Source organism: Cetorhinus maximus, unplaced genomic scaffold (assembly GCF_964194155.1).
Source record: "Cetorhinus maximus unplaced genomic scaffold, sCetMax3.hap1.1 HAP1_SCAFFOLD_2353, whole genome shotgun sequence".
Classification (NCBI taxonomy): domain Eukaryota; kingdom Metazoa; phylum Chordata; class Chondrichthyes; order Lamniformes; family Cetorhinidae; genus Cetorhinus; species Cetorhinus maximus.
The window spans coordinates 3,124-24,611 of NW_027598292.1; the positions used below are offsets into that span (position 1 = coordinate 3,124).

The window sequence follows — 21,488 nt, forward strand, 5'->3', positions numbered from 1 at the left end:
TTGAGGGAGAGGGGGAGTAGAGAGAGCGAGAGAGGGTGGATGAGGGAGAGGGAGTAGAGAGAGAGGGGGGGTGGATGAGGGAGAGGGACCGAGGGAGGGAGTGAGGGAGGGTGAGGGAGGGAATGAGGGAGGGAGGAGGGATGGGAGGGAGGGACGGAGGGAGTGAGCGAGGGTATGAAGGAGGGAGGAGTGAATGAGTGAGGGATGGAGGGAGTGAGTGAGGGTGGGAGTGAGGGAGGGAGGAGGGAGTGAGGGAGGGAGGAGGGATGAGGGAGGGAGGGAAGGAGGAGTGACGGAGGAGTGAGTGAGTGAGGGAGGGGAGTGAGGGAGGGGGGAAGGGAGTGAGTGAGGGTGGGAGTGAGGGAGGAGGGAAGGGAGTGAGTGAGAGTGGGAGTGAGGGAGTGAGTGAGGATAGTGAGGGAGGGTATGAGGGTGGGAGTGAGGAGGGTGGAGCCCTCCCGTTGAGCTGTCACTAACGCGTTTGCTGGTTTGTTTCCCACAGCGAAAGGGGAGATGATCCATTCTGGCCCCCCGGTCCTGACCTCCATCAGCTCCCTCAACGCCCCCACACTCCTCAAGGTCAACGCTCGGTACGGGGGAGACATCAAACCACCACAGGCCATCGTCAAACCTCACATCCTCACCCACGTCATCGAGGGCTTTGTCATCCAGGAGGGAGCTGAGCCCTTCCCAGTGAGTATCATCGGTACCTCAAACACTCCCAGGACAGGTACAGCACGGGGTGAGATACAGAGTAAATCTCCCTCTACACCGTTCCCATCAAACACTCCCAGGACAGGTACAGCACAGGGTTAGATACAGAGTAAAGCTCCCTCTACACTGTCCCCATCAAACACTCCCAGGACAGGTACAGCACAGGGTTAGATACAGAGTAAAGCTCCCTCTACACCGTCCCCATCAAACACTCCCAGGACAGGTACAGCACGGGGTTAGATACAGAGTAAAGCTCCCTCTACACCGTCCCCATCAAACACTCCCAGGACAGGTACAGCACAGGGTTAGATACGGATAAAGCTCCCTCTACACTGTCCCCATCAAACACTCCCAGGACAGGTACAGCACGGGGTTAGATACAGAGTAAAGCTCCCTCTACACCGTCCCCATCAAACACTCCCAGGACAGGTACAGCACAGGGTTAGATACAGAGTAAGGCTCCCTCTACACTGTCCCCATCAAACACTCCCAGGACAGGTACAGCACGGGGTTAGATACAGAGTAAGTCTCTCTCCCCCTGCGTGTGTTCTCTGTCCTGTTCAGTGATCTCTGGGTCTCTCTCTCTGTCTCTCTCCAGGTGGATTCTCTCTTGGCCGCTGCGGACAATAAACAGAAGCAACAGGAACCTCCTGTCCTCCAGCCCGAGACCCTTCACCTGGAGAAGGAGCCTCTTCAGCAGGAAGGTGCCCGTCTTCATTATAAACCCTCTCCCTCTCATGCGGCCATCCACAACACCCTCTGACCTCTCACCCTGCGGGGAGGCGGGATTAACCCCAGCTTCGGACACTGGGCTGGGGGGGGAGGACGATCGCCCTCTGACCTTTCACCCTGCGGGGCGACCCCTCAGGCTGCCGACATGTGGGCGGGTGGGGGGCGTTGGGTGGGTTGGCGGAGAGGGGTCGGTGACGGAGGGTGTGTCAGATGTCGTGTTTCATGTTACATTTCCCTGCGCTTGCTACAGTTCAGAGTGTCTTTGGTATTCTTTCAGGGTCAGGGGTTAAAGGTCACCATTGTCTCAGGGTCGGGGTTTAAAGGCTCCCCCTTGTCTCAAGGTCAGGGGTTAAAGGTTCCCCCTTGTCTCAGGGTCGGGGATTAAAGGTTCCCCCTTGTCTCAGGGTCAGAGGTTAAAGGTTCCCCCTTGTCTCAGGGTCGGGGGTTAAAGGTTTCCCCTTGTCTCAGGGTCAGGGGTTAAACATTTCCTCTTGTCTCAGGGTCGGGGGTTAAAGGTTTCCCCTTGTTTCAGGGTCAGAGGTTAAAGGTTCCCCCTTGTCTCAGGGTCGGGGGTTAAAGGTTTCCCCTTGTCTCAGGGTCAGAGGTTAAAGGTTCCCCCTTGTCTCAGGGTCGGGGGTTAAAGGTTCCCCCTTGTCTCAGGGTCAGGGGTTAAACTTTTACTCTTGTCTCAGGGTCAGAGGTTAAAGGTTCCCCCTTGTCTCAGGATCGGGGGTTAAAGGTTCCCCCTTGTTTCAGGGTCAGGGGTTAAAGGTTCCCCCTTGTCTCAGGGTCGGGGGTTAAAGGTTCCCCCTTTTCTCAGGGTCGGGGGTTAAAGGTTTCCCTGTTTTTCGGGGTCAGAGGTTAAAGGTTTCCCTTTGTCTCATGGTCGGGGGTTAAAGGTTCCCCCTTGTCTCAGGGTCAAGGGTTAAAGGTTTCCCCTTGTCTCAGGGTCAAGGGTTAAAGGTTTCCCCTTGTCTCAGGTTTGGGGGTTAAAGGTTTCCCCTTGTCTCAGGGTCGGGGGTTAAAGGTTTCCCTTTGCCTCGGGGTCGGGGGTTAAAGGTTTCCCCTTGTCTCGGGGTTGGGGGTTAAAGGTTTCCCCTTGTTTTAGGGTCGGGGGTTAAAGGCTTCCCCTTTTCTCAGGGTCGGGGGTTAAAGGTTTCCCCTTGTCTCAGGGTCAGAGGTTAAAGGTTTCCCTGTGTTTCAGGGTCAGAGGTTAAAGGTTTCCCTGTGTCTCAGGGTCAGAGGTTAAAGGTTTCCCCTTGTCTCAGGGTCAGGGGTTAAACGTTTCCCCTTGACTCAGGGTCGGGGGTTGAACGTTTCCCCTTGTTTCAGGGTCAGGGGTTAAAGGTTTCCCTTTGCCTCAGGGTCGGGGGTTAAAGGTTTCCCCTTGTCTCAGGGTCGGGGGTTAAAGGCTTCCCCTTGTCTCAGGGCCGGGGGTTAAAGGCTTCCCCTTGTCTCAGGGCCGGGGGTTAAAGGTTTCCCCTTGTCTCAGGGTCGGGGGTTAAAGGTTTCCCTGTGTTTCAGGGTCAGAGGTTAAAGGTTTCCCCTTGTCTCAGGGTCGGGGGTTAAAGGTTTCCCTGTGTTTCAGGGTCAGAGGTTAAAGGTTTCCCTGTGTTTCAGGGTCAGAGGTCACGCCGGAGTTACTGAAATGTGAATTCTGTGGGCGGCTCGAACAGGCCGAGAAGTTCAAGAGGTCAAAGCGATTCTGCTCAATGGCCTGTGCGAAGAGGTAAGGTCAAAGGGCACCTGCTACACCTGAGGGTCACACCCCTCAGCCCCTCCCCCAGAGGGTCACCACCCCCCCTAGCCCCTCCCCCAGAGGGTGACACCCCCCCCCAGCCCCTCCCCCAGAGGGTGACCCCCCCCCCAGACCCTCCCCCAGAGGGTGACCCCCCCCAGACCCTCCCCCAGAGGGTGACCCCCCCTCCAGACCCTCCCCCAGAGGGTGACCCCCCCCAGACCCTCCCCCAGAGGGTGACCCCCCCCAGACCCTCCCCCAGAGGGTGACCCCCCCTCCAGACCCTCCCCCAGAGGGTGACCCCCCCCAGACCCTCCCCCAGAGGGTGACCCCCCCCAACCCCTCCCCTGGAGTGTGACCCTCAGCCCCACCGAAGATGAACTCCAGGCTCTGAGGACACCGACCGGATCCCGCGCGGCACCGACCGGATCCCGTGCGGCACCGACCGGATCCCGTGTGGCACTGACCGGATCCCGTGCCGCACTGACCGGATCCCGTGCCGCACTGACCGGATCCCGTGCCGCACTGACCGGATCCCGTGCCGCACTGACCGGATCCCGTGCCGCACTGACCGGATCCCGTGCCGCACTGACCGGATCCCGTGCCGCACTGACCGTATCCCGTGTGGCACTGACCGGATCCCGTGCCGCACTGACCGGATCCCGTGTTCTGCAGGTACAATGTGAGCTGTAGGAAAGGGGTCCGGCGGTTCACCATGGACAAACTGAGTCAGCTCCACAAGGACACGGATCCACGGATCGGACGCAGGACAACCCGGAAGGGAAGTGGAGACAGTGTCCGGGTCAACATTCCCAAGAAACAGCTCAAGGTAACGGAGGGAACGATACAGACAGCAGCTCAGCTCAACAGATACTCTGTGTATCTGTCTCCCCCTCCCTCTCCTCTCTCCCTCCCTGCATCCATCTCTCTCCGTCTCCTCCCTCCCTCCATCTCTCCCTCCCTCCATCTCAACCCGCCCCTCAATCTCTCCCTCCCTCCCTCCATCTCTCTCCCGCTTATCCCCGCTCTCTGCCTGTCTCTATAATACCGTTTACCCCCGCTCTCTGCCTGTCTCTATAATACCGTTTACCCCCGCCCTCTGCCTATCTCTATAATACCGTTTACCCCCGCTCTCTGCCTGTCTCTATAATACCGTTTACCCCCGCTCTCTGCCTGTCTCTATAACACCGTTTACCCCCGCTCTCTGCCTGTCTCTATAACACCGTTTACCCCCGCTCTCTGCCTGTCTCTATAACACCGTTTACACCCGCTCTCTGCCTGTCTCTATAATACCATTTATCCCACTCTCTGCCTGTCTCTACAATACCATTTATCCCACTCTCTGCCTGTCTCTATAACACCATTTACACCCGCTCTCTGCCTTTCTCTATAATACCATTTATCCCACATTCTGCCTGTCTCTATAACACCGTTTACACCCGCTCTCTGCCTGTCTCGATATTGCCGTTTACCCCCGCTCTCTGCCTGTCTCTATATTGCCGTCAACCCCCGCTCTCTGCCTGTCTCTATGATACTGTTTACCCCCGCTTTCTGCCTGTTCCTATGATACTGTTTACCCCAGCTCTCTGCCTGTCTCTATAACACCATTTACCCCCACTCTCTGCCTGTCTCTATAATATCGTTTACCGCCGCTCTCTGCCTGTCTCTATAACACTGTTTACCCCCGCTCTCTGCCTGTCTCTATGATACTGTTTACCCCCACACTCTGCCTGTTCCTATGATACTGTTTACCCCCGCTCTCTGCCTGTCTCTATGACACTGTTTACCTCCGCTCTTTGCCTGTCTCTGTAACACCATTTACCCCCACTCTCTGCCTGTCTCTATAATACCGTTTACCGCCGCTCTCTGCCTGTCTCTATGATACCGTTTACCCCCGCTCTCTGCCTGTCCCTATGATACCGTTTACCTCTGCTCTCTGCCCGTCTCTGTAACACCGTTTACCCCCGGTCTCTGCCTGTCTCTATAACACCGTTTACCCCCGCTCACTGCCTGTCCCTATAATACTGTTTACCCCCGCTCTCTGCCTGTCTCTATACTGTTTAACTCCACTCTCTGCCTGTCGCTATAATAACGTTTACCGCTGATCTCTGCCTGTCTCTATAACACCGTTTACCCCCGCTCTCTGCCTATCTCTATAATACCGTTTACACCCGCTCTCTGCCTGTCCCTATAACACCGTTTACCCCCGCTCTCTGCCTGTCTCTATAATACGGTTTACCCCTGCTCGCTGCCTGTCTCTATGATACCGTTTACCCCCGCTTTCTGCCTGTCTCTGTGATACCGTTTACCCCCGCTCTCTGCCTGTCTCTATGACACCGTTTACCCCCGCTCTCTGCCGGTCTCTGTAATACCGTTTAGCCCCGCTCTCTGCCTGTCTCTATGATACCGTTTACCCCCGCTCTCTGCCTGTCTCTATAATACCGTTTACCCCCGCCCTCTGCCTGTCTCTATAATACCGTTTACCCTCGCTCTCTGCCTGTCTCTTTAACACCGTTTACCCCCACTCTCTGCCTGTCTCTATAATACCGTTTACTGGCGCTCTCTGCCTGTCTCTATAATACAGTTTACCCCTGCTCTCTGCCTGTCTCTATGATACCGCTTACCCCCGCTCTCTGCCTGTCTCTATAATACCGTTTACCCCCGCTCTCTGCCTATCTCTATAATACCGTTTACACCCGCTCTCTGCCTGTCCCTATAACACCGTTTACCCCTGCTCGCTGCCTGTCTCTATGATACCGTTTACCCCGCTCTCTGCCTGTCTCTATAACACCATTTACACCCGCTCTCTGCCTGTCTCTAAGGTAATGTTTACCCCCACTCTCTGCCTGTTGCTATGATACTGATTACCTCCGCTCTCTGCCTGTCTCTATGACACTGTTTACCCCGACTCTCTGCCTGTCTCTATGATACCGTTTAACCCCGCTCTCTGCCAGTCTCTATAATACCGTTTACCCCGCTCTCTGCCTGTCTCTATAACACCATTTACACCCGCTCTCTGCCTGTCTCTATGGTAATGTTTACCCCCGCTCTCTGCCTGTTCCTATGATACTGTTTACCTCCGCTCTCTACCTGTCTCTATGACACTGTTTACCCCGACTCTCTGCCTGTCTCTGTAACACCGTTTACCCGCGCTCTCTGCCGGCCTCTACAATACCGTTTACCGTGGCTCTCTGCCTGTCTCTATAATACCGTTTACCCCTGCTCTCTGCCTGTCTCTATGATACCGCTTACCCCCGCTCTCTGCCTGTCTCTATAATACCGTTTACCCCCGCTCTCTGCCTATCTCTATAATACCGTTTACACCCGCTCTCTGCCTGTCCCTATAACACCGTTTACCCCTGCTCGCTGCCTGTCTCTATGATACCGTTTACCCCCGCTTTCTGCCTGTCTCTATGATACCGTTTACCCCCGCTCTCTGCCTGTCTCTATGACACCGTTTACCCCCGCTCTCTGCCGGTCTCTATAATACCGTTTACCCCCGCCCTCTGCCTGTCTCTATGATTCCGTTTACCCCCGCTCTCTACCTGTCTCTATGATACCGTTTAACACCGCTCTCTGCCTATCTCTATAATACCGTTTATCCCCGCTCTCTGCCTGACTCTAATACCGTTTATCCCCGCTCTCTGCCTGTCTCTATAACACCGTTTAGCCCCACTCTCTGCCTGTCTCTATAATACCGTTTACTCCCGCTCTCTGCCTGTCTCTATAATACCGTTTACCCCCGCCCTCTGCCTATCTCTATAATACCGTTTACCCCCGCTCTCTGCCTGTCTCTATAATACCGTTTACCCCCGCTCTCTGCCTGTCTCTATAACACCGTTTACCCCCGCTCTCTGCCTGTCTCTATAACACCGTTTACCCCCGCTCTCTGCCTGTCTCTATAACACCGTTTACACCCGCTCTCTGCCTGTCTCTATAATACCATTTATCCCACTCTCTGCCTGTCTCTACAATACCATTTATCCCACTCTCTGCCTGTCTCTATAACACCATTTACACCCGCTCTCTGCCTTTCTCTATAATACCATTTATCCCACATTCTGCCTGTCTCTATAACACCGTTTACACCCGCTCTCTGCCTGTCTCGATATTGCCGTTTACCCCCGCTCTCTGCCTGTCTCTATATTGCCGTCAACCCCCGCTCTCTGCCTGTCTCTATGATACTGTTTACCCCCGCTTTCTGCCTGTTCCTATGATACTGTTTACCCCAGCTCTCTGCCTGTCTCTATAACACCATTTACCCCCACTCTCTGCCTGTCTCTATAATATCGTTTACCGCCGCTCTCTGCCTGTCTCTATAACACTGTTTACCCCCGCTCTCTGCCTGTCTCTATGATACTGTTTACCCCCACACTCTGCCTGTTCCTATGATACTGTTTACCCCCGCTCTCTGCCTGTCTCTATGACACTGTTTACCTCCGCTCTTTGCCTGTCTCTGTAACACCATTTACCCCCACTCTCTGCCTGTCTCTATAATACCGTTTACCGCCGCTCTCTGCCTGTCTCTATGATACCGTTTACCCCCGCTCTCTGCCTGTCCCTATGATACCGTTTACCTCTGCTCTCTGCCCGTCTCTGTAACACCGTTTACCCCCGGTCTCTGCCTGTCTCTATAACACCGTTTACCCCCGCTCACTGCCTGTCCCTATAATACTGTTTACCCCCGCTCTCTGCCTGTCTCTATACTGTTTAACTCCACTCTCTGCCTGTCGCTATAATAACGTTTACCGCTGATCTCTGCCTGTCTCTATAACACCGTTTACCCCCGCTCTCTGCCTATCTCTATAATACCGTTTACACCCGCTCTCTGCCTGTCCCTATAACACCGTTTACCCCCGCTCTCTGCCTGTCTCTATAATACGGTTTACCCCTGCTCGCTGCCTGTCTCTATGATACCGTTTACCCCCGCTTTCTGCCTGTCTCTGTGATACCGTTTACCCCCGCTCTCTGCCTGTCTCTATGACACCGTTTACCCCCGCTCTCTGCCGGTCTCTGTAATACCGTTTAGCCCCGCTCTCTGCCTGTCTCTATGATACCGTTTACCCCCGCTCTCTGCCTGTCTCTATAATACCGTTTACCCCCGCCCTCTGCCTGTCTCTATAATACCGTTTACCCTCGCTCTCTGCCTGTCTCTTTAACACCGTTTACCCCCACTCTCTGCCTGTCTCTATAATACCGTTTACTGGCGCTCTCTGCCTGTCTCTATAATACAGTTTACCCCTGCTCTCTGCCTGTCTCTATGATACCGCTTACCCCCGCTCTCTGCCTGTCTCTATAATACCGTTTACCCCCGCTCTCTGCCTATCTCTATAATACCGTTTACACCCGCTCTCTGCCTGTCCCTATAACACCGTTTACCCCTGCTCGCTGCCTGTCTCTATGATACCGTTTACCCCGCTCTCTGCCTGTCTCTATAACACCATTTACACCCGCTCTCTGCCTGTCTCTAAGGTAATGTTTACCCCCACTCTCTGCCTGTTGCTATGATACTGATTACCTCCGCTCTCTGCCTGTCTCTATGACACTGTTTACCCCGACTCTCTGCCTGTCTCTATGATACCGTTTAACCCCGCTCTCTGCCAGTCTCTATAATACCGTTTACCCCACTCTCTGCCTGTCTCTATAACACCATTTACACCCGCTCTCTGCCTGTCTCTATGGTAATGTTTACCCCCGCTCTCTGCCTGTTCCTATGATACTGTTTACCTCCGCTCTCTACCTGTCTCTATGACACTGTTTACCCCGACTCTCTGCCTGTCTCTGTAACACCGTTTACCCGCGCTCTCTGCCGGCCTCTACAATACCGTTTACCGTGGCTCTCTGCCTGTCTCTATAATACCGTTTACCCCTGCTCTCTGCCTGTCTCTATGATACCGCTTACCCCCGCTCTCTGCCTGTCTCTATAATACCGTTTACCCCCGCTCTCTGCCTATCTCTATAATACCGTTTACACCCGCTCTCTGCCTGTCCCTATAACACCGTTTACCCCTGCTCGCTGCCTGTCTCTATGATACCGTTTACCCCCGCTTTCTGCCTGTCTCTATGATACCGTTTACCCCCGCTCTCTGCCTGTCTCTATGACACCGTTTACCCCCGCTCTCTGCCGGTCTCTATAATACCGTTTACCCCCGCCCTCTGCCTGTCTCTATGATTCCGTTTACCCCCGCTCTCTACCTGTCTCTATGATACCGTTTAACACCGCTCTCTGCCTATCTCTATAATACCGTTTATCCCCGCTCTCTGCCTGACTCTAATACCGTTTATCCCCGCTCTCTGCCTGTCTCTATAACACCGTTTAGCCCCACTCTCTGCCTGTCTCTATAATACCGTTTACTCCCGCTCTCTGCCTGTCTCTATGATACCGTTTACCCCCGCTCTCTGCCTATCTCGATAATACCGTTTATCCCCGCTCTCTGCCTGTCTCTATAATACCGTTTACCCCGCTCTCTGCCTGTCTCTATAACACCATTTACACCCGCTCTCTGCCTGTCTCTAAGGTAATGTTTACCCCCACTCTCTGCCTGTTGCTATGATACTGATTACCTCCGCTCTCTGCCTGTCTCTATGACACTGTTTACCCCGACTCTCTGCCTGTCTCTATGATACCGTTTAACCCCGCTCTCTGCCAGTCTCTATAATACCGTTTATCCCCGCTCTCTGCCTGCTTCTAATACCGTTTAACCCTGCTCTCTGCCTGTCTCTATAATACCGTTTACCCCGCTCTCTGCCTGTCTCTATAACACCATTTACACCCGCTCTCTGCCTGTCTCTATGGTAATGTTTACCCCCGCTCTCTGCCTGTTCCAATGATACTGTTTACCTCCGCTCTCTGCCTGTCTCTATGACACTGTTTACCCCGACTCTCTGCCTGTCTCTGTAACACCGTTTACCCGCGCTCTCTGCCGGCCTCTACAATACCGTTTACCGTGACTCTCTTTCTGTCTCTATAATACCGTTTACCCCTGCTCTCTGCCTGTCTCTATGATACCGCTTACCCCCGCTCTCTGCCTGTCTCTATAATACCGTTTACCCCCGCTCTCTGCCTGTCTCTATAATACCGTTTACTCCCGCTCTCTGCCTGTCTCTATAACACCGTTGACCGCCGCTCTCTGCCTGTCTCAATGATGCCGTTTACCCCCGGTCTCTGCCTGTCTCTATGATACCGTTTACTCCCACTCTCTGCCTGTCTCTATGATACCGTTACCCCCGCTCTCTGCCTGTCTCTATGACACCGTTTACTCCCGCTCTCTGCCTGTCTCTATACCGTTTACCCCCACTCTCTGCTAATACCATTTACCCCCGCTCTCTGCCTGTCTCTATAATACCGTTTACCCCCGCCCTCTGCCTGTCTCTATAATACCGTTTAGCCCCACTCTCTGCCTGTCTCTATAACACCGTTTAGCCCTACTCTCTGCCTGTCTCTATAATACCATTTACCCCGCTCTCTGCCTGTCTCTATAACACCATTTACACCCGCTCTCTGCCTGTCTCTATGGTAATGTTTACCCCCGCTCTCTGCCTGTTCCAATGATACTGTTTACCTCCGCTCTCTGCCTGTCTCTATGACACTGTTTACCCCGACTCTCTGCCTGTCTCTATGACACCGTTTACCCCCGCTCTCAGCCTGTCTCTATAATACCGTTTACCACCGCTCTCTGCCTGTCTCTGTAACACCGTTTAGCCCTACTCTCTGCCTCTCTCTATAACACCGTTTACCCCCGCTCTCTGCCTGTCTCTATGATTCCGTTTACTCCCGCTCTCTGCCTGTCTCTATGATACCGTTTACCCCCGCTCTCTGCCTGTCTCTATGACACCGTTTACTCCCGCTCTCTGCCTGTCTCTATGATACTGTTTAACCCCGCTCTCTGCCTATCTCTATAATACCGTTTATCCCCGCTCTCTCCCTGACTCTAATACCGTTTATCCCTGCTCTCTGCCTGTCTCTATAATACCGTTTACCCCGCTCTCTGCCTGTCTCTATAACACCATTTACACCCGCTCTCTGCCTGTCTCTATGGTAATGTTTACCCCTGCTCTCTGCCTGTTCCTATGATACTGTTTACCTCCGCTCTCTGCCTGTCTCTATGACACTGTTTACCCCGACTCTCTGCCTGTCTCTATGATACCGTTTAAATCCGCTCTCTGCTTGTCTCTATAATACCGTTTATCCCCGCTCTCTGCCTGACTCTAATACCGTTTAACCCTGCTCTCTGCCTGTCTCTATAACACCATTTACACCCGCTCTCAGCCTGTCTGTATGGTAATGTTTACCCCCGCTCTCTGCCTGTTCCTATGATACTGTTTACTTCCGCTCTCTGCCTGTCTCTATGACACTGTTTACCCCGACTCTCTGCCTGTCTCTATAACACTGTTTACCCCCGCTCTCTATAATACCGTTTACCCCCACTCTCTCCCGGTCTCTACAATACCGTTTACCACCGCTCGCTGCCTGTCCCTATAATACCGTTTACCCCCGCTCTCTGCCTGTCTCTATGATACCGTTTACCCCCGCTCTCTGCCTGTCTCTATGATACCGTTTACACCCGCTCTCTGCCTGTCTCTATAATACCGTTTACCCCCGCTCTCTGCCTGTCTCTATAATACCGTTTCCCCCCGCTCTCTGCCTGTCTCTATAATACCGTTTCCCCCCGCTCTCTGCCTGTCTCTATAATACCGTTTATCCCACTCTCTGCCTGTCTCTATAATACCGCTTACCCCCGCTCTCTGCCTGTCTCTATAATACCGTTTACCCCCGCTCTCTGCCTGTCTCTATAATATCGTTTACCCCCGCTCTCTGCCTGTCTCTATGACACCGTTGACCGCCGCACTCTGCCTGTCTCTATAACACCGTTTACCCACGCTCTATGCCTGTCACTATAATACCGTCTACCCCCGCTCTCTGCCTGTCTTTATAACACCGTTTTCCCCCGCTCTCTGTCTGTCTCTATGACACCGTTTACCCCCACTCTCTGCCTGTCTCTATAATACCGTTTACCCCCGCTCTCTGCCTGTCTCTATGGCACCGCATACCCCCGCTCTCTGTCTGTCTCTATGATACCGTTTAACCCCGCTCTCTGCCTGTCTCTATAATACCGTTTACCCCCTCTCGCTGCCTGTCTGTATAATACCGTTTACCCCGCTCTCTGCCTGTCTCTATAATACCGTTTACGCCCGCCCTCTGCCTATCTCTATAATACCGCTTACACCCGCTCTCTGCCTGTCTCTATAATACCGTTTACCCCCTCTCTCTGCCTGTCTTTGTAACACCGTTTACCCCCGCTCTCTGCCTGTCTCTATAATATTGTTTACCCCCTCTCGCTGCCTGTCTCTATGATACCGTTTACCCCCGCTCTCTGCCTGTCTCTATAATATTGTTTACCCCCGCTCTCTGCCTGTCTGTATAATACCGTTTACCCCCGCTCTCTGCCTGTCTGTATATTACCGTTTACCCCCGCTCTCTGCTTGTCTGTATAATACCGTTTACCCCCGCCCTCTGCCTGTCGCTGTAACACCGTTTACCCCCGCTCTCTATAATACTGTTTTCCCCCGCTCTCTGCCTGTCTCTATAATATTGTTTACCCCCGCTCGCTGCCTGTCTCAATGATACCGTTTTCCCCCGCTCTCTGCCTGTCTCTATAATATTGTTTACCCCCGCTCGCTGCCTGTCTCTATGATACCGTTTACCCCCACTCTCTGCCTTTCTGTATAATACCGTTTACCCCCGCCCTCTGCCTGTCTCTATAATACCGCTTATACCCACTCTCTGTCTGTCTCTATGACACCGTTTACCCCCGCTCTCTGCCTCTCTCTATAATACCGTTTACCCCCGCTCTCTGCCTGTCTCTATGATACCGTTTACCCCCCGGTCTCAGCCTGTCTCTATAATGCCGTTTACCCCCGCCCTCTGCCTGTCTCTATAATACCGTTTACCCCTGCTCTCTGCCTCTATGATAGCGTTTACCCCCGGTCTCTGCCTGTCTTTATAATACCGTTTACCCCCGCCCTCTGCCTGTCTCTATAATACCGTTTACCCCCGCTCTCTGCCTGTCTCTATAATACCGTTTACCCCCGCCCTCTGCCTGTCGCTGTAACACCGTTTAACCCCGCTCTCTATAATACTGTTTACCCCCGCTCTCTGCCTGTCTCTATAATATTGTTTACCCCCGCTCGCTGCCTGTCTCAATGATACCGTTTACCCCCGCTCTCTGCCTGTCTCTATAATATTGTTTACCCCCGCTCGCTGCCTGTCTCTATGATACCGTTTAACCCCACTCTCTGCCTTTCTGTATAATACCGTTTACCCCCGCTCTCTGCCTGTCTCTATAATACCGTTTACCCCCGCCCTCTGCCTGTCTCTGTAATACCGCTTACACCCACTCTCTGCCTGTCTCTATAATACCGTTTACCCCCGCTCTCTGCCTGTCTCTATAATACCGGTTACCCCCTCTCTCTATAATACCGTTTACCCCCGCTCTCTGCCGGTCTCTATGATACCGTTTACCCCCCGGTCTCAGCCTGTCTCTATAATACCGTTTACCCCCGCCCTCTGCCTGTCTCTATAATACCGTTTACCCTCGCTCTCTGCCTGTCTCTATAACACCGTTTGCCCCACTCTCTGCCTGTCTCTATAATACCGTTTACCGGCGCTCTCTGCCTGTCTCTATAACACCGTTTACCCCCGCTCTCTGCCTGTCTCTATGACACCGTTTACCCCCGCTCTCTGCCTGTCTCTATGGCACCGCTTACCCCCGCTCTCTGTCTGTCTCTATGATACCGTTTAACCCTGCTCTCTGCCTGTCTCTATAATACCGTTTACCCCTGCTCTCTGCCTGTCTGTATAATACCGTTTACCCCGCTCTCTGCCAGTCTCTATAATACCGTTTACCCCGCTCTCTGCCTGTCTCCATAATACCGTTTACCCCGCTCTCTGCCTGTCTCTATAACACCATTTACACCCGCTGTCTGCCTGTCTCTATGCTAATGTTTACCCCCACTCTCTGCCTGTTGCTACGATACTGTTTACCTCCGCTCTCTGCCTGTCTCTATGACACTGTTTACCCCGACTCTCTGCCTGCCTCTATGATACCGTTTAACCCTGCTCTCTGCCTGTCTCTATAATACCGTTTATCCCCGCTCTCTGCCTGACTCTAATACCGTTTAACCCTGCCCTCTGCCTGTCTCTATAATACCGTTTACCCCGCTCTCTGCCTGTCTCTCTAACACCATTTACACCCGCTCTCTGCCTGTCTCTATGGTAATGTTTACTCCCGCTCTCTGCCTGTTCCTATGATACTGTTTACCTCCGCTCTCTGCCTGTCTCTATGACACTGTTTACCCCGACTCTCTGCCTGTCTCTGTAACACCGTTTACCCGCGCTCTTTGCCGGTCTCTACAATACCATTTACCGCCGCTCTCTGCCTGTCTCTATAATACCGTTTACCCCTGCTCTCTGCCTGTCTCTATGACACCGCTTACCCCCGCTCTCTGACTGTCTCTATAATACCGTTTATCCCCGCTCTCTGCCTGTCTCTATAATACCATTTACTCCCGCTCTCTGCCTGTCTCTATGACACCGTTGACCGCCGCTCTCTGCCTGTCTCGAGAACACAGTTTACCCCCGGTCTCTGCCTGTCACTATAATACCGTTTACCCCCGCTCACTGCCTGTCTCTATAATACCGTTTACCACCGCTCTCTGCCTGTTCCTATGATGCTGTTTACCCCCGCTCTCTGCCTGTCTCTATACCGTTTACCCCCGTTCTCTGCCTGTCTCTATAATACCGTTTACCCCTGCTCTCTGCCTCTATGATACCGTTTACCCCCGGTCTCTGCCTGTCTTTATAATACCGTTTACCCCCGCCCTCTGCCTGTCTCTATAATACCGTTTACCCCCGCTCTCTGCCTGTCTCTATAATACCGTTTACCCACGCCCTCTGCCTGTCGCTGTAACACCGTTTACCCCCGCTCTCTATAATACTGTTTACCCCCGCTCTCTGCCTGTCTCTATAATATTGTTTACCCCCGCTCGCTGCCTGTCTCAATGATACCGTTTTCCCCCGCTCTCTGCCTGTCTCTATAATATTGTTTACCCCCGCTCGCTGCCTGTCTCTATGATACCGTTTACCCCCGCTCTCTGCCTGTCTCTATAATACCGTTTACCCCCGCCCTCTGCCTGTCGCTGTAACACCGTTTACCCCCGCTCTCTATAATACTGTTTACCCCCGCTCTCTGCCTGTCTCTATAATATTGTTTACCCCCGCTCGCTGCCTGTCTCAATGATACCGTTTTCCCCCGCTCTCTGCCTGTCTCTATAATATTGTTTACCCCCGCTCGCTGCCTGTCTCTATGATACCGTTTACCCCCGCTCTCTGCCTGTGTCTATAACACCATTTACAACCGCTCTCTGCCTGTCTCTATGGTAAAGTTTACCCCCGCTCTCTGCCTGTCTCTATGAGACTGTTTACCCCGACTCTCTGCCTGTCTCTGTAACACCGTTTACCCGCGCTCTCTGCCGGTCTCTACAATACCATTTACCGCCGCTCCCTGCCTGTCTCTATAATACAGTTTACCCCTGCTCTCTGCCTGTCTCTATGACACCGCTTACCACCGCTCTCTGCCTGTTCCTATGATGCTGTTTACCCCCGCTCTCTGCCTGTCTCTATACCGTTTACCCCCGCTCTCTGCCTGTCTCTATAATACCGTTTCCCCCCGCTCTCTGCCTGTCTCTATAATACCGTTTCCCCCCGCTCTCTGCCTGTCTCTATAATACCGTTTATCCCACTCTCTGCCTGTCTCTATAATACCGCTTACCCCCGCTCTCTGCCTGTCTCTACAATACCGTTTACCCCCGCTCTCTGCCTGTCTCTATAATATCGTTTACCCCCGCTCTCTGCCTGTCTCTATGACACCGTTGACCGCCGCACTCTGCCTGTCTCTATAACACCGTTTACCCACGCTCTATGCCTGTCACTATAATACCGTCTACCCCCGCTCTCTGCCTGTCTCTATAACACCGTTTTCCCCTGCTCTCTGTCTGTCTCTATGACACCGTTTACCCCCACTCTCTGCCTGTCTCTATAATACCGTTTACCCCCGCTCTCTGCCTGTCTCTATGGCACCGCATACCCCCGCTCTCTGTCTGTCTCTATGATACCGTTTAACCCCGCTCTCTGCCTGTCTCTATAATACCGTTTACCCCCGCTCTCTGCCTGTCTGTATAATACCGTTTACCCCGCTCTCTGCCTGTCTCTATAATACCGTTTACGCCCGCCCTCTGCCTATCTCTATAATACCGCTTACACCCGCTCTCTGCCTGTCTCTATAATACCGTTTACCCCCTCTCTCTGCCTGTCTTTGTAACACCGTTTACCCCCACTCTCTGCCTGTCTCTATAATATTGTTTACCCCCTCTCGCTGCCTGTCTCTATGATACCGTTTACCCCCGCTCTCTGCCTGTCTCTATAATATTGTTTACCCCCGCTCTCTGCCTGTCTGTATAATACCGTTTACCCCCGCTCTCTGCCTGTCTGTATATTACCGTTTACCCCCGCTCTCTGCTTGTCTGTATAATACCGTTTACCCCCGCCCTCTGCCTGTCGCTGTAACACCGTTTACCCCCGCTCTCTATAATACTGTTTTCCCCCGCTCTCTGCCTGTCTCTATAATATTGTTTACCCCCGCTCGCTGCCTGTCTCAATGATACCGTTTTCCCCCGCTCTCTGCCTGTCTCTATAATATTGTTTACCCCCGCTCGCTGCCTGTCTCTATGATACCGTTTACCCCCACTCTCTGCCTTTCTGTATAATACCGTTTACCCCCGCCCTCTGCCTGTCTCTATAATACCGCTTATACCCACTCTCTGCCTGTCTCTATGACACCGTTTACCCCCGCTCTCTGCCTCTCTCTATAATACCGTTTACCCCCGCTCTCTGCCTGTCTCTATGATACCGTTTACCCCCCGGTCTCAGCCTGTCTCTATAATGCCGTTTACCCCCGCCCTCTGCCTGTCTCTATAATACCGTTTACCCCCGCTCTCTGCCTGTCTCTATAATACCGTTTACCCCCGCCCTCTGCCTGTCGCTGTAACACCGTTTAACCTCGCTCTCTATAATACTGTTTACCCCTGCTCTCTGCCTGTCTCTATAATATTGTTTACCCCCGCTCGTTGCCTGTCTCAATGATACCGTTTACCCCCGCTCTCTGCCTGTCTCTATAATATTGTTTACCCCCGCTCGCTGCCTGTCTCTATGATACCGTTTAACCCCACTCTCTGCCTTTCTGTATAATACCGTTTACCCCCGCTCTCTGCCTGTCTCTATAATACCGTTTACCCCCGCCCTCTGCCTGTCTCTATAATACCGCTTACACCCACTCTCTGCCTGTCTCTATAATACCGTTTACCCCCGCTCTCTGCCTGTCTCTATAATACCGGTTACCCCCTCTCTCTATAATACCGTTTACCCCCGCTCTCTGCCGGTCTCTATGATACCGTTTACCCCCCGGTCTCAGCCTGTCTCTATAATACCGTTTACCCCCGCCCTCTGCCTGTCTCTATAATACCGTTTACCCTCGCTCTCTGCCTGTCTCTATAACACCGTTTGCCCCACTCTCTGCCTGTCTCTATAATACCGTTTACCGGCGCTCTCTGCCTGTCTCTATAACACCGTTTACCCCCGCTCTCTGCCTGTCTCTATGACACCGTTTACCCCCGCTCTCTGCCTGTCTCTATGGCACCGCTTACCCTCGCTCTCTGTCTGTCTCTATGATACCGTTTAACCCTGCTCTCTGCCTGTCTCTATAATACCGTTTACCCCTGCTCTCTGCCTGTCTGTATAATACCGTTTACCCCGCTCTCTGCCAGTCTCTATAATACCGTTTACCCCGCTCTCTGCCTGTCTCCATAATACCGTTTACCCCGCTCTCTGCCTGTCTCTATAACACCATTTACACCCGCTGTCTGCCTGTCTCTATGCTAATGTTTACCCCCACTCTCTGCCTGTTGCTACGATACTGTTTACCTCCGCTCTCTGCCTGTCTCTATGACACTGTTTACCCCGACTCTCTGCCTGCCTCTATGATACCGTTTAACCCTGCTCTCTGCCTGTCTCTATAATACCGTTTATCCCCGCTCTCTGCCTGACTCTAATACCGTTTAACCCTGCCCTCTGCCTGTCTCTATAATACCGTTTACCCCGCTCTCTGCCTGTCTCTCTAACACCATTTACACCCGCTCTCTGCCTGTCTCTATGGTAATGTTTACTCCCGCTCTCTGCCTGTTCCTATGATACTGTTTACCTCCGCTCTCTGCCTGTCTCTATGACACTGTTTACCCCGACTCTCTGCCTGTCTCTGTAACACCGTTTACCCGCGCTCTTTGCCGGTCTCTACAATACCATTTACCGCCGCTCTCTGCCTGTCTCTATAATACCGTTTACCCCTGCTCTCTGCCTGTCTCTATGACACCGCTTACCCCCGCTCTCTGACTGTCTCTATCATACCGTTTATCCCCGCTCTCTGCCTGTCTCTATAATACCATTTACTCCCGCTCTCTGCCTGTCTCTATGACACCGTTGACCGCCGCTCTCTGCCTGTCTCGAGAACACAGTTTACCCCCGGTCTCTGCCTGTCACTATAATACCGTTTACCCCCGCTCACTGCCTGTCTCTATAATACCGTTTACCACCGCTCTCTGCCTGTTCCTATGATGCTGTTTACCCCCGCTCGCTGCCTGTCTCAATGATACCGTTTTCCCCCGCTCTCTGCCTGTCTCTATAATATTGTTTACCCCCCCTCGCTGCCTGTCTCTATGATACCGTTTACCCCCGCTCTCTGCCTGTCTCTATAATACCGTTTACCCCCGCCCTCTGCCTGTCGCTGTAACACCGTTTACCCCCGCTCTCTATAATACTGTTTACCCCCGCTCTCTGCCTGTCTCTATAATATTGTTTACCCCCGCTCGCTGCCTGTCTCAATGATACCGTTTTCCCCCGCTCTCTGCCTGTCTCTATAATATTGTTTACCCCCGCTCGCTGCCTGTCTCTATGATACCGTTTACCCCCGCTCTCTGCCTGTGTCTATAACACCATTTACAACCGCTCTCTGCCTGTCTCTATGGTAAAGTTTACCCCCGCTCTCTGCCTGTCTCTATGAGACTGTTTACCCCGACTCTCTGCCTGTCTCTGTAACACCGTTTACCCGCGCTCTCTGCCGGTCTCTACAATACCATTTACCGCCGCTCCCTGCCTGTCTCTATAATACAGTTTACCCCTGCTCTCTGCCTGTCTCTATGACACCGCTTACCACCGCTCTCTGCCTGTTCCTATGATGCTGTTTACCCCCGCTCTCTGCCTGTCTCTATACCGTTTACCCCCGCTCTCTGCCTGTCTCTATAATACCGTTTCCCCCCGCTCTCTGCCTGTCTCTATAATACCGTTTCCCCCCGCTCTCTGCCTGTCTCTATAATACCGTTTATCCCACTCTCTGCCTGTCTCTATAATACCGCTTACCCCCGCTCTCTGCCTGTCTCTACAATACCGTTTACCCCCGCTCTCTGCCTGTCTCTATAATATCGTTTACCCCCGCTCTCTGCCTGTCTCTATGACACCGTTGACCGCCGCACTCTGCCTGTCTCTATAACACCGTTTACCCACGCTCTATGCCTGTCACTATAATACCGTCTACCCCCGCTCTCTGCCTGTCTCTATAACACCGTTTTCCCCCGCTCTCTGTCTGTCTCTATGACACCGTTTACCCCCACTCTCTGCCTGTCTCTATAATACCGTTTACCCCCGCTCTCTGCCTGTCTCTATGGCACCGCATACCCCCGCTCTCTGTCTGTCTCTATGATACCGTTTAACCCCGCTCTCTGCCTGTCTCTATAATACCGTTTACCCCCGCTCTCTGCCTGTCTGTATAATACCGTTTACCCCGCTCTCTGCCTGTCTCTATAATACCGTTTACGCCCGCCCTCTGCCTATCTCTATAATACCGCTTACACCCGCTCTCTGCCTGTCTCTATAATACCGTTTACCCCCTCTCTCTGCCTGTCTTTGTAACACCGTTTACCCCCGCTCTCTGCCTGTCTCTATAATATTGTTTACCCCCTCTCGCTGCCTGTCTCTATGATACCGTTTACCCCCGCTCTCTGCCTGTCTCTATAATATTGTTTACCCCCGCTCTCTGCCTGTCTGTATAATACCGTTTACCCCCGCTCTCTGCCTGTCTGTATATTACCGTTTACCCCCGCTCTCTGCTTGTCTGTATAATACCGTTTACCCCCGCCCTCTGCCTGTCGCTGTAACACCGTTTACCCCCGCTCTCTATAATACTGTTTTCCCCCGCTCTCTGCCTGTCTCTATAATATTGTTTACCCCCGCTCGCTGCCTGTCTCAATGATACCGTTTTCCCCCGCTCTCTGCCTGTCTCTATAATATTGTTTACCCCCGCTCGCTGCCTGTCTCTATGATACCGTTTACCCCCACTCTCTGCCTTTCTGTATAATACCGTTTACCCCCGCCCTCTGCCTGTCTCTATAATACCGCTTATACCCACTCTCTGCCTGTCTCTATGACACCGTTTACCCCCGCTCTCTGCCTCTCTCTATAATACCGTTTACCCCCGCTCTCTGCCTGTCTCTATGATACCGTTTACCCCCCGGTCTCAGACTGTCTCTATAATGCCGTTTACCCCCGCCCTCTGCCTGTCTCTATAATACCGTTTACCCCCGCTCTCTGCCTGTCTCTATAATACCGTTTACCCCCGCCCTCTGCCTGTCGCTGTAACACCGTTTAACCCCGCTCTCTATAATACTGTTTACCCCTGCTCTCTGCCTGTCTCTATAATATTGTTTACCCCCGCTCGCTGCCTGTCTCAATGATACCGTTTACCCCCGCTCTCTGCCTGTCTCTATAATATTGTTTACCCCCGCTCGCTGCCTGTCTCTATGATACCGTTTAACCCCACTCTCTGCCTTTCTGTATAATACCGTTTACCCCCGCTCTCTGCCTGTCTCTATAATACCGTTTACCCCCGCCCTCTGCCTGTCTCTATAATACCGCTTACACCCACTCTCTGCCTGTCTCTATAATACCGTTTACCCCCGCTCTCTGCCTGTCTCTATAATACCGGTTACCCCCTCTCTCTATAATACCGTTTACCCCCGCTCTCTGCCGGTCTCTATGATACCGTTTACCCCCCGGTCTCAGCCTGTCTCTATAATACCGTTTACCCCCGCCCTCTGCCTGTCTCTATAATACCGTTTACCCTCGCTCTCTGCCTGTCTCTAT

At 52.9% G+C, this 21,488-nt stretch overlaps 1 protein-coding gene across 1 annotated transcript in view; it reads left to right on the forward strand.

Moving 5' to 3' along the window:
* The first annotated feature begins 499 nt into the window (after nucleotides 1–499).
* Nucleotides 500–21,488, forward strand: part of LOC144677249 (polyhomeotic-like protein 1) — a 32,004-nt gene continuing 11,015 nt past the window's right edge. The window contains exons 1-4 of the mRNA XM_078537434.1: nucleotides 500–693; nucleotides 1,313–1,418; nucleotides 3,067–3,175; nucleotides 3,860–4,013. Of these exons, the coding sequence (XP_078393560.1) occupies nucleotides 514–693; nucleotides 1,313–1,418; nucleotides 3,067–3,175; nucleotides 3,860–4,013 (549 nt within the window). The 5' untranslated portion in view covers nucleotides 500–513. The remainder of the gene's footprint in view (nucleotides 694–1,312; nucleotides 1,419–3,066; nucleotides 3,176–3,859; nucleotides 4,014–21,488) is intronic.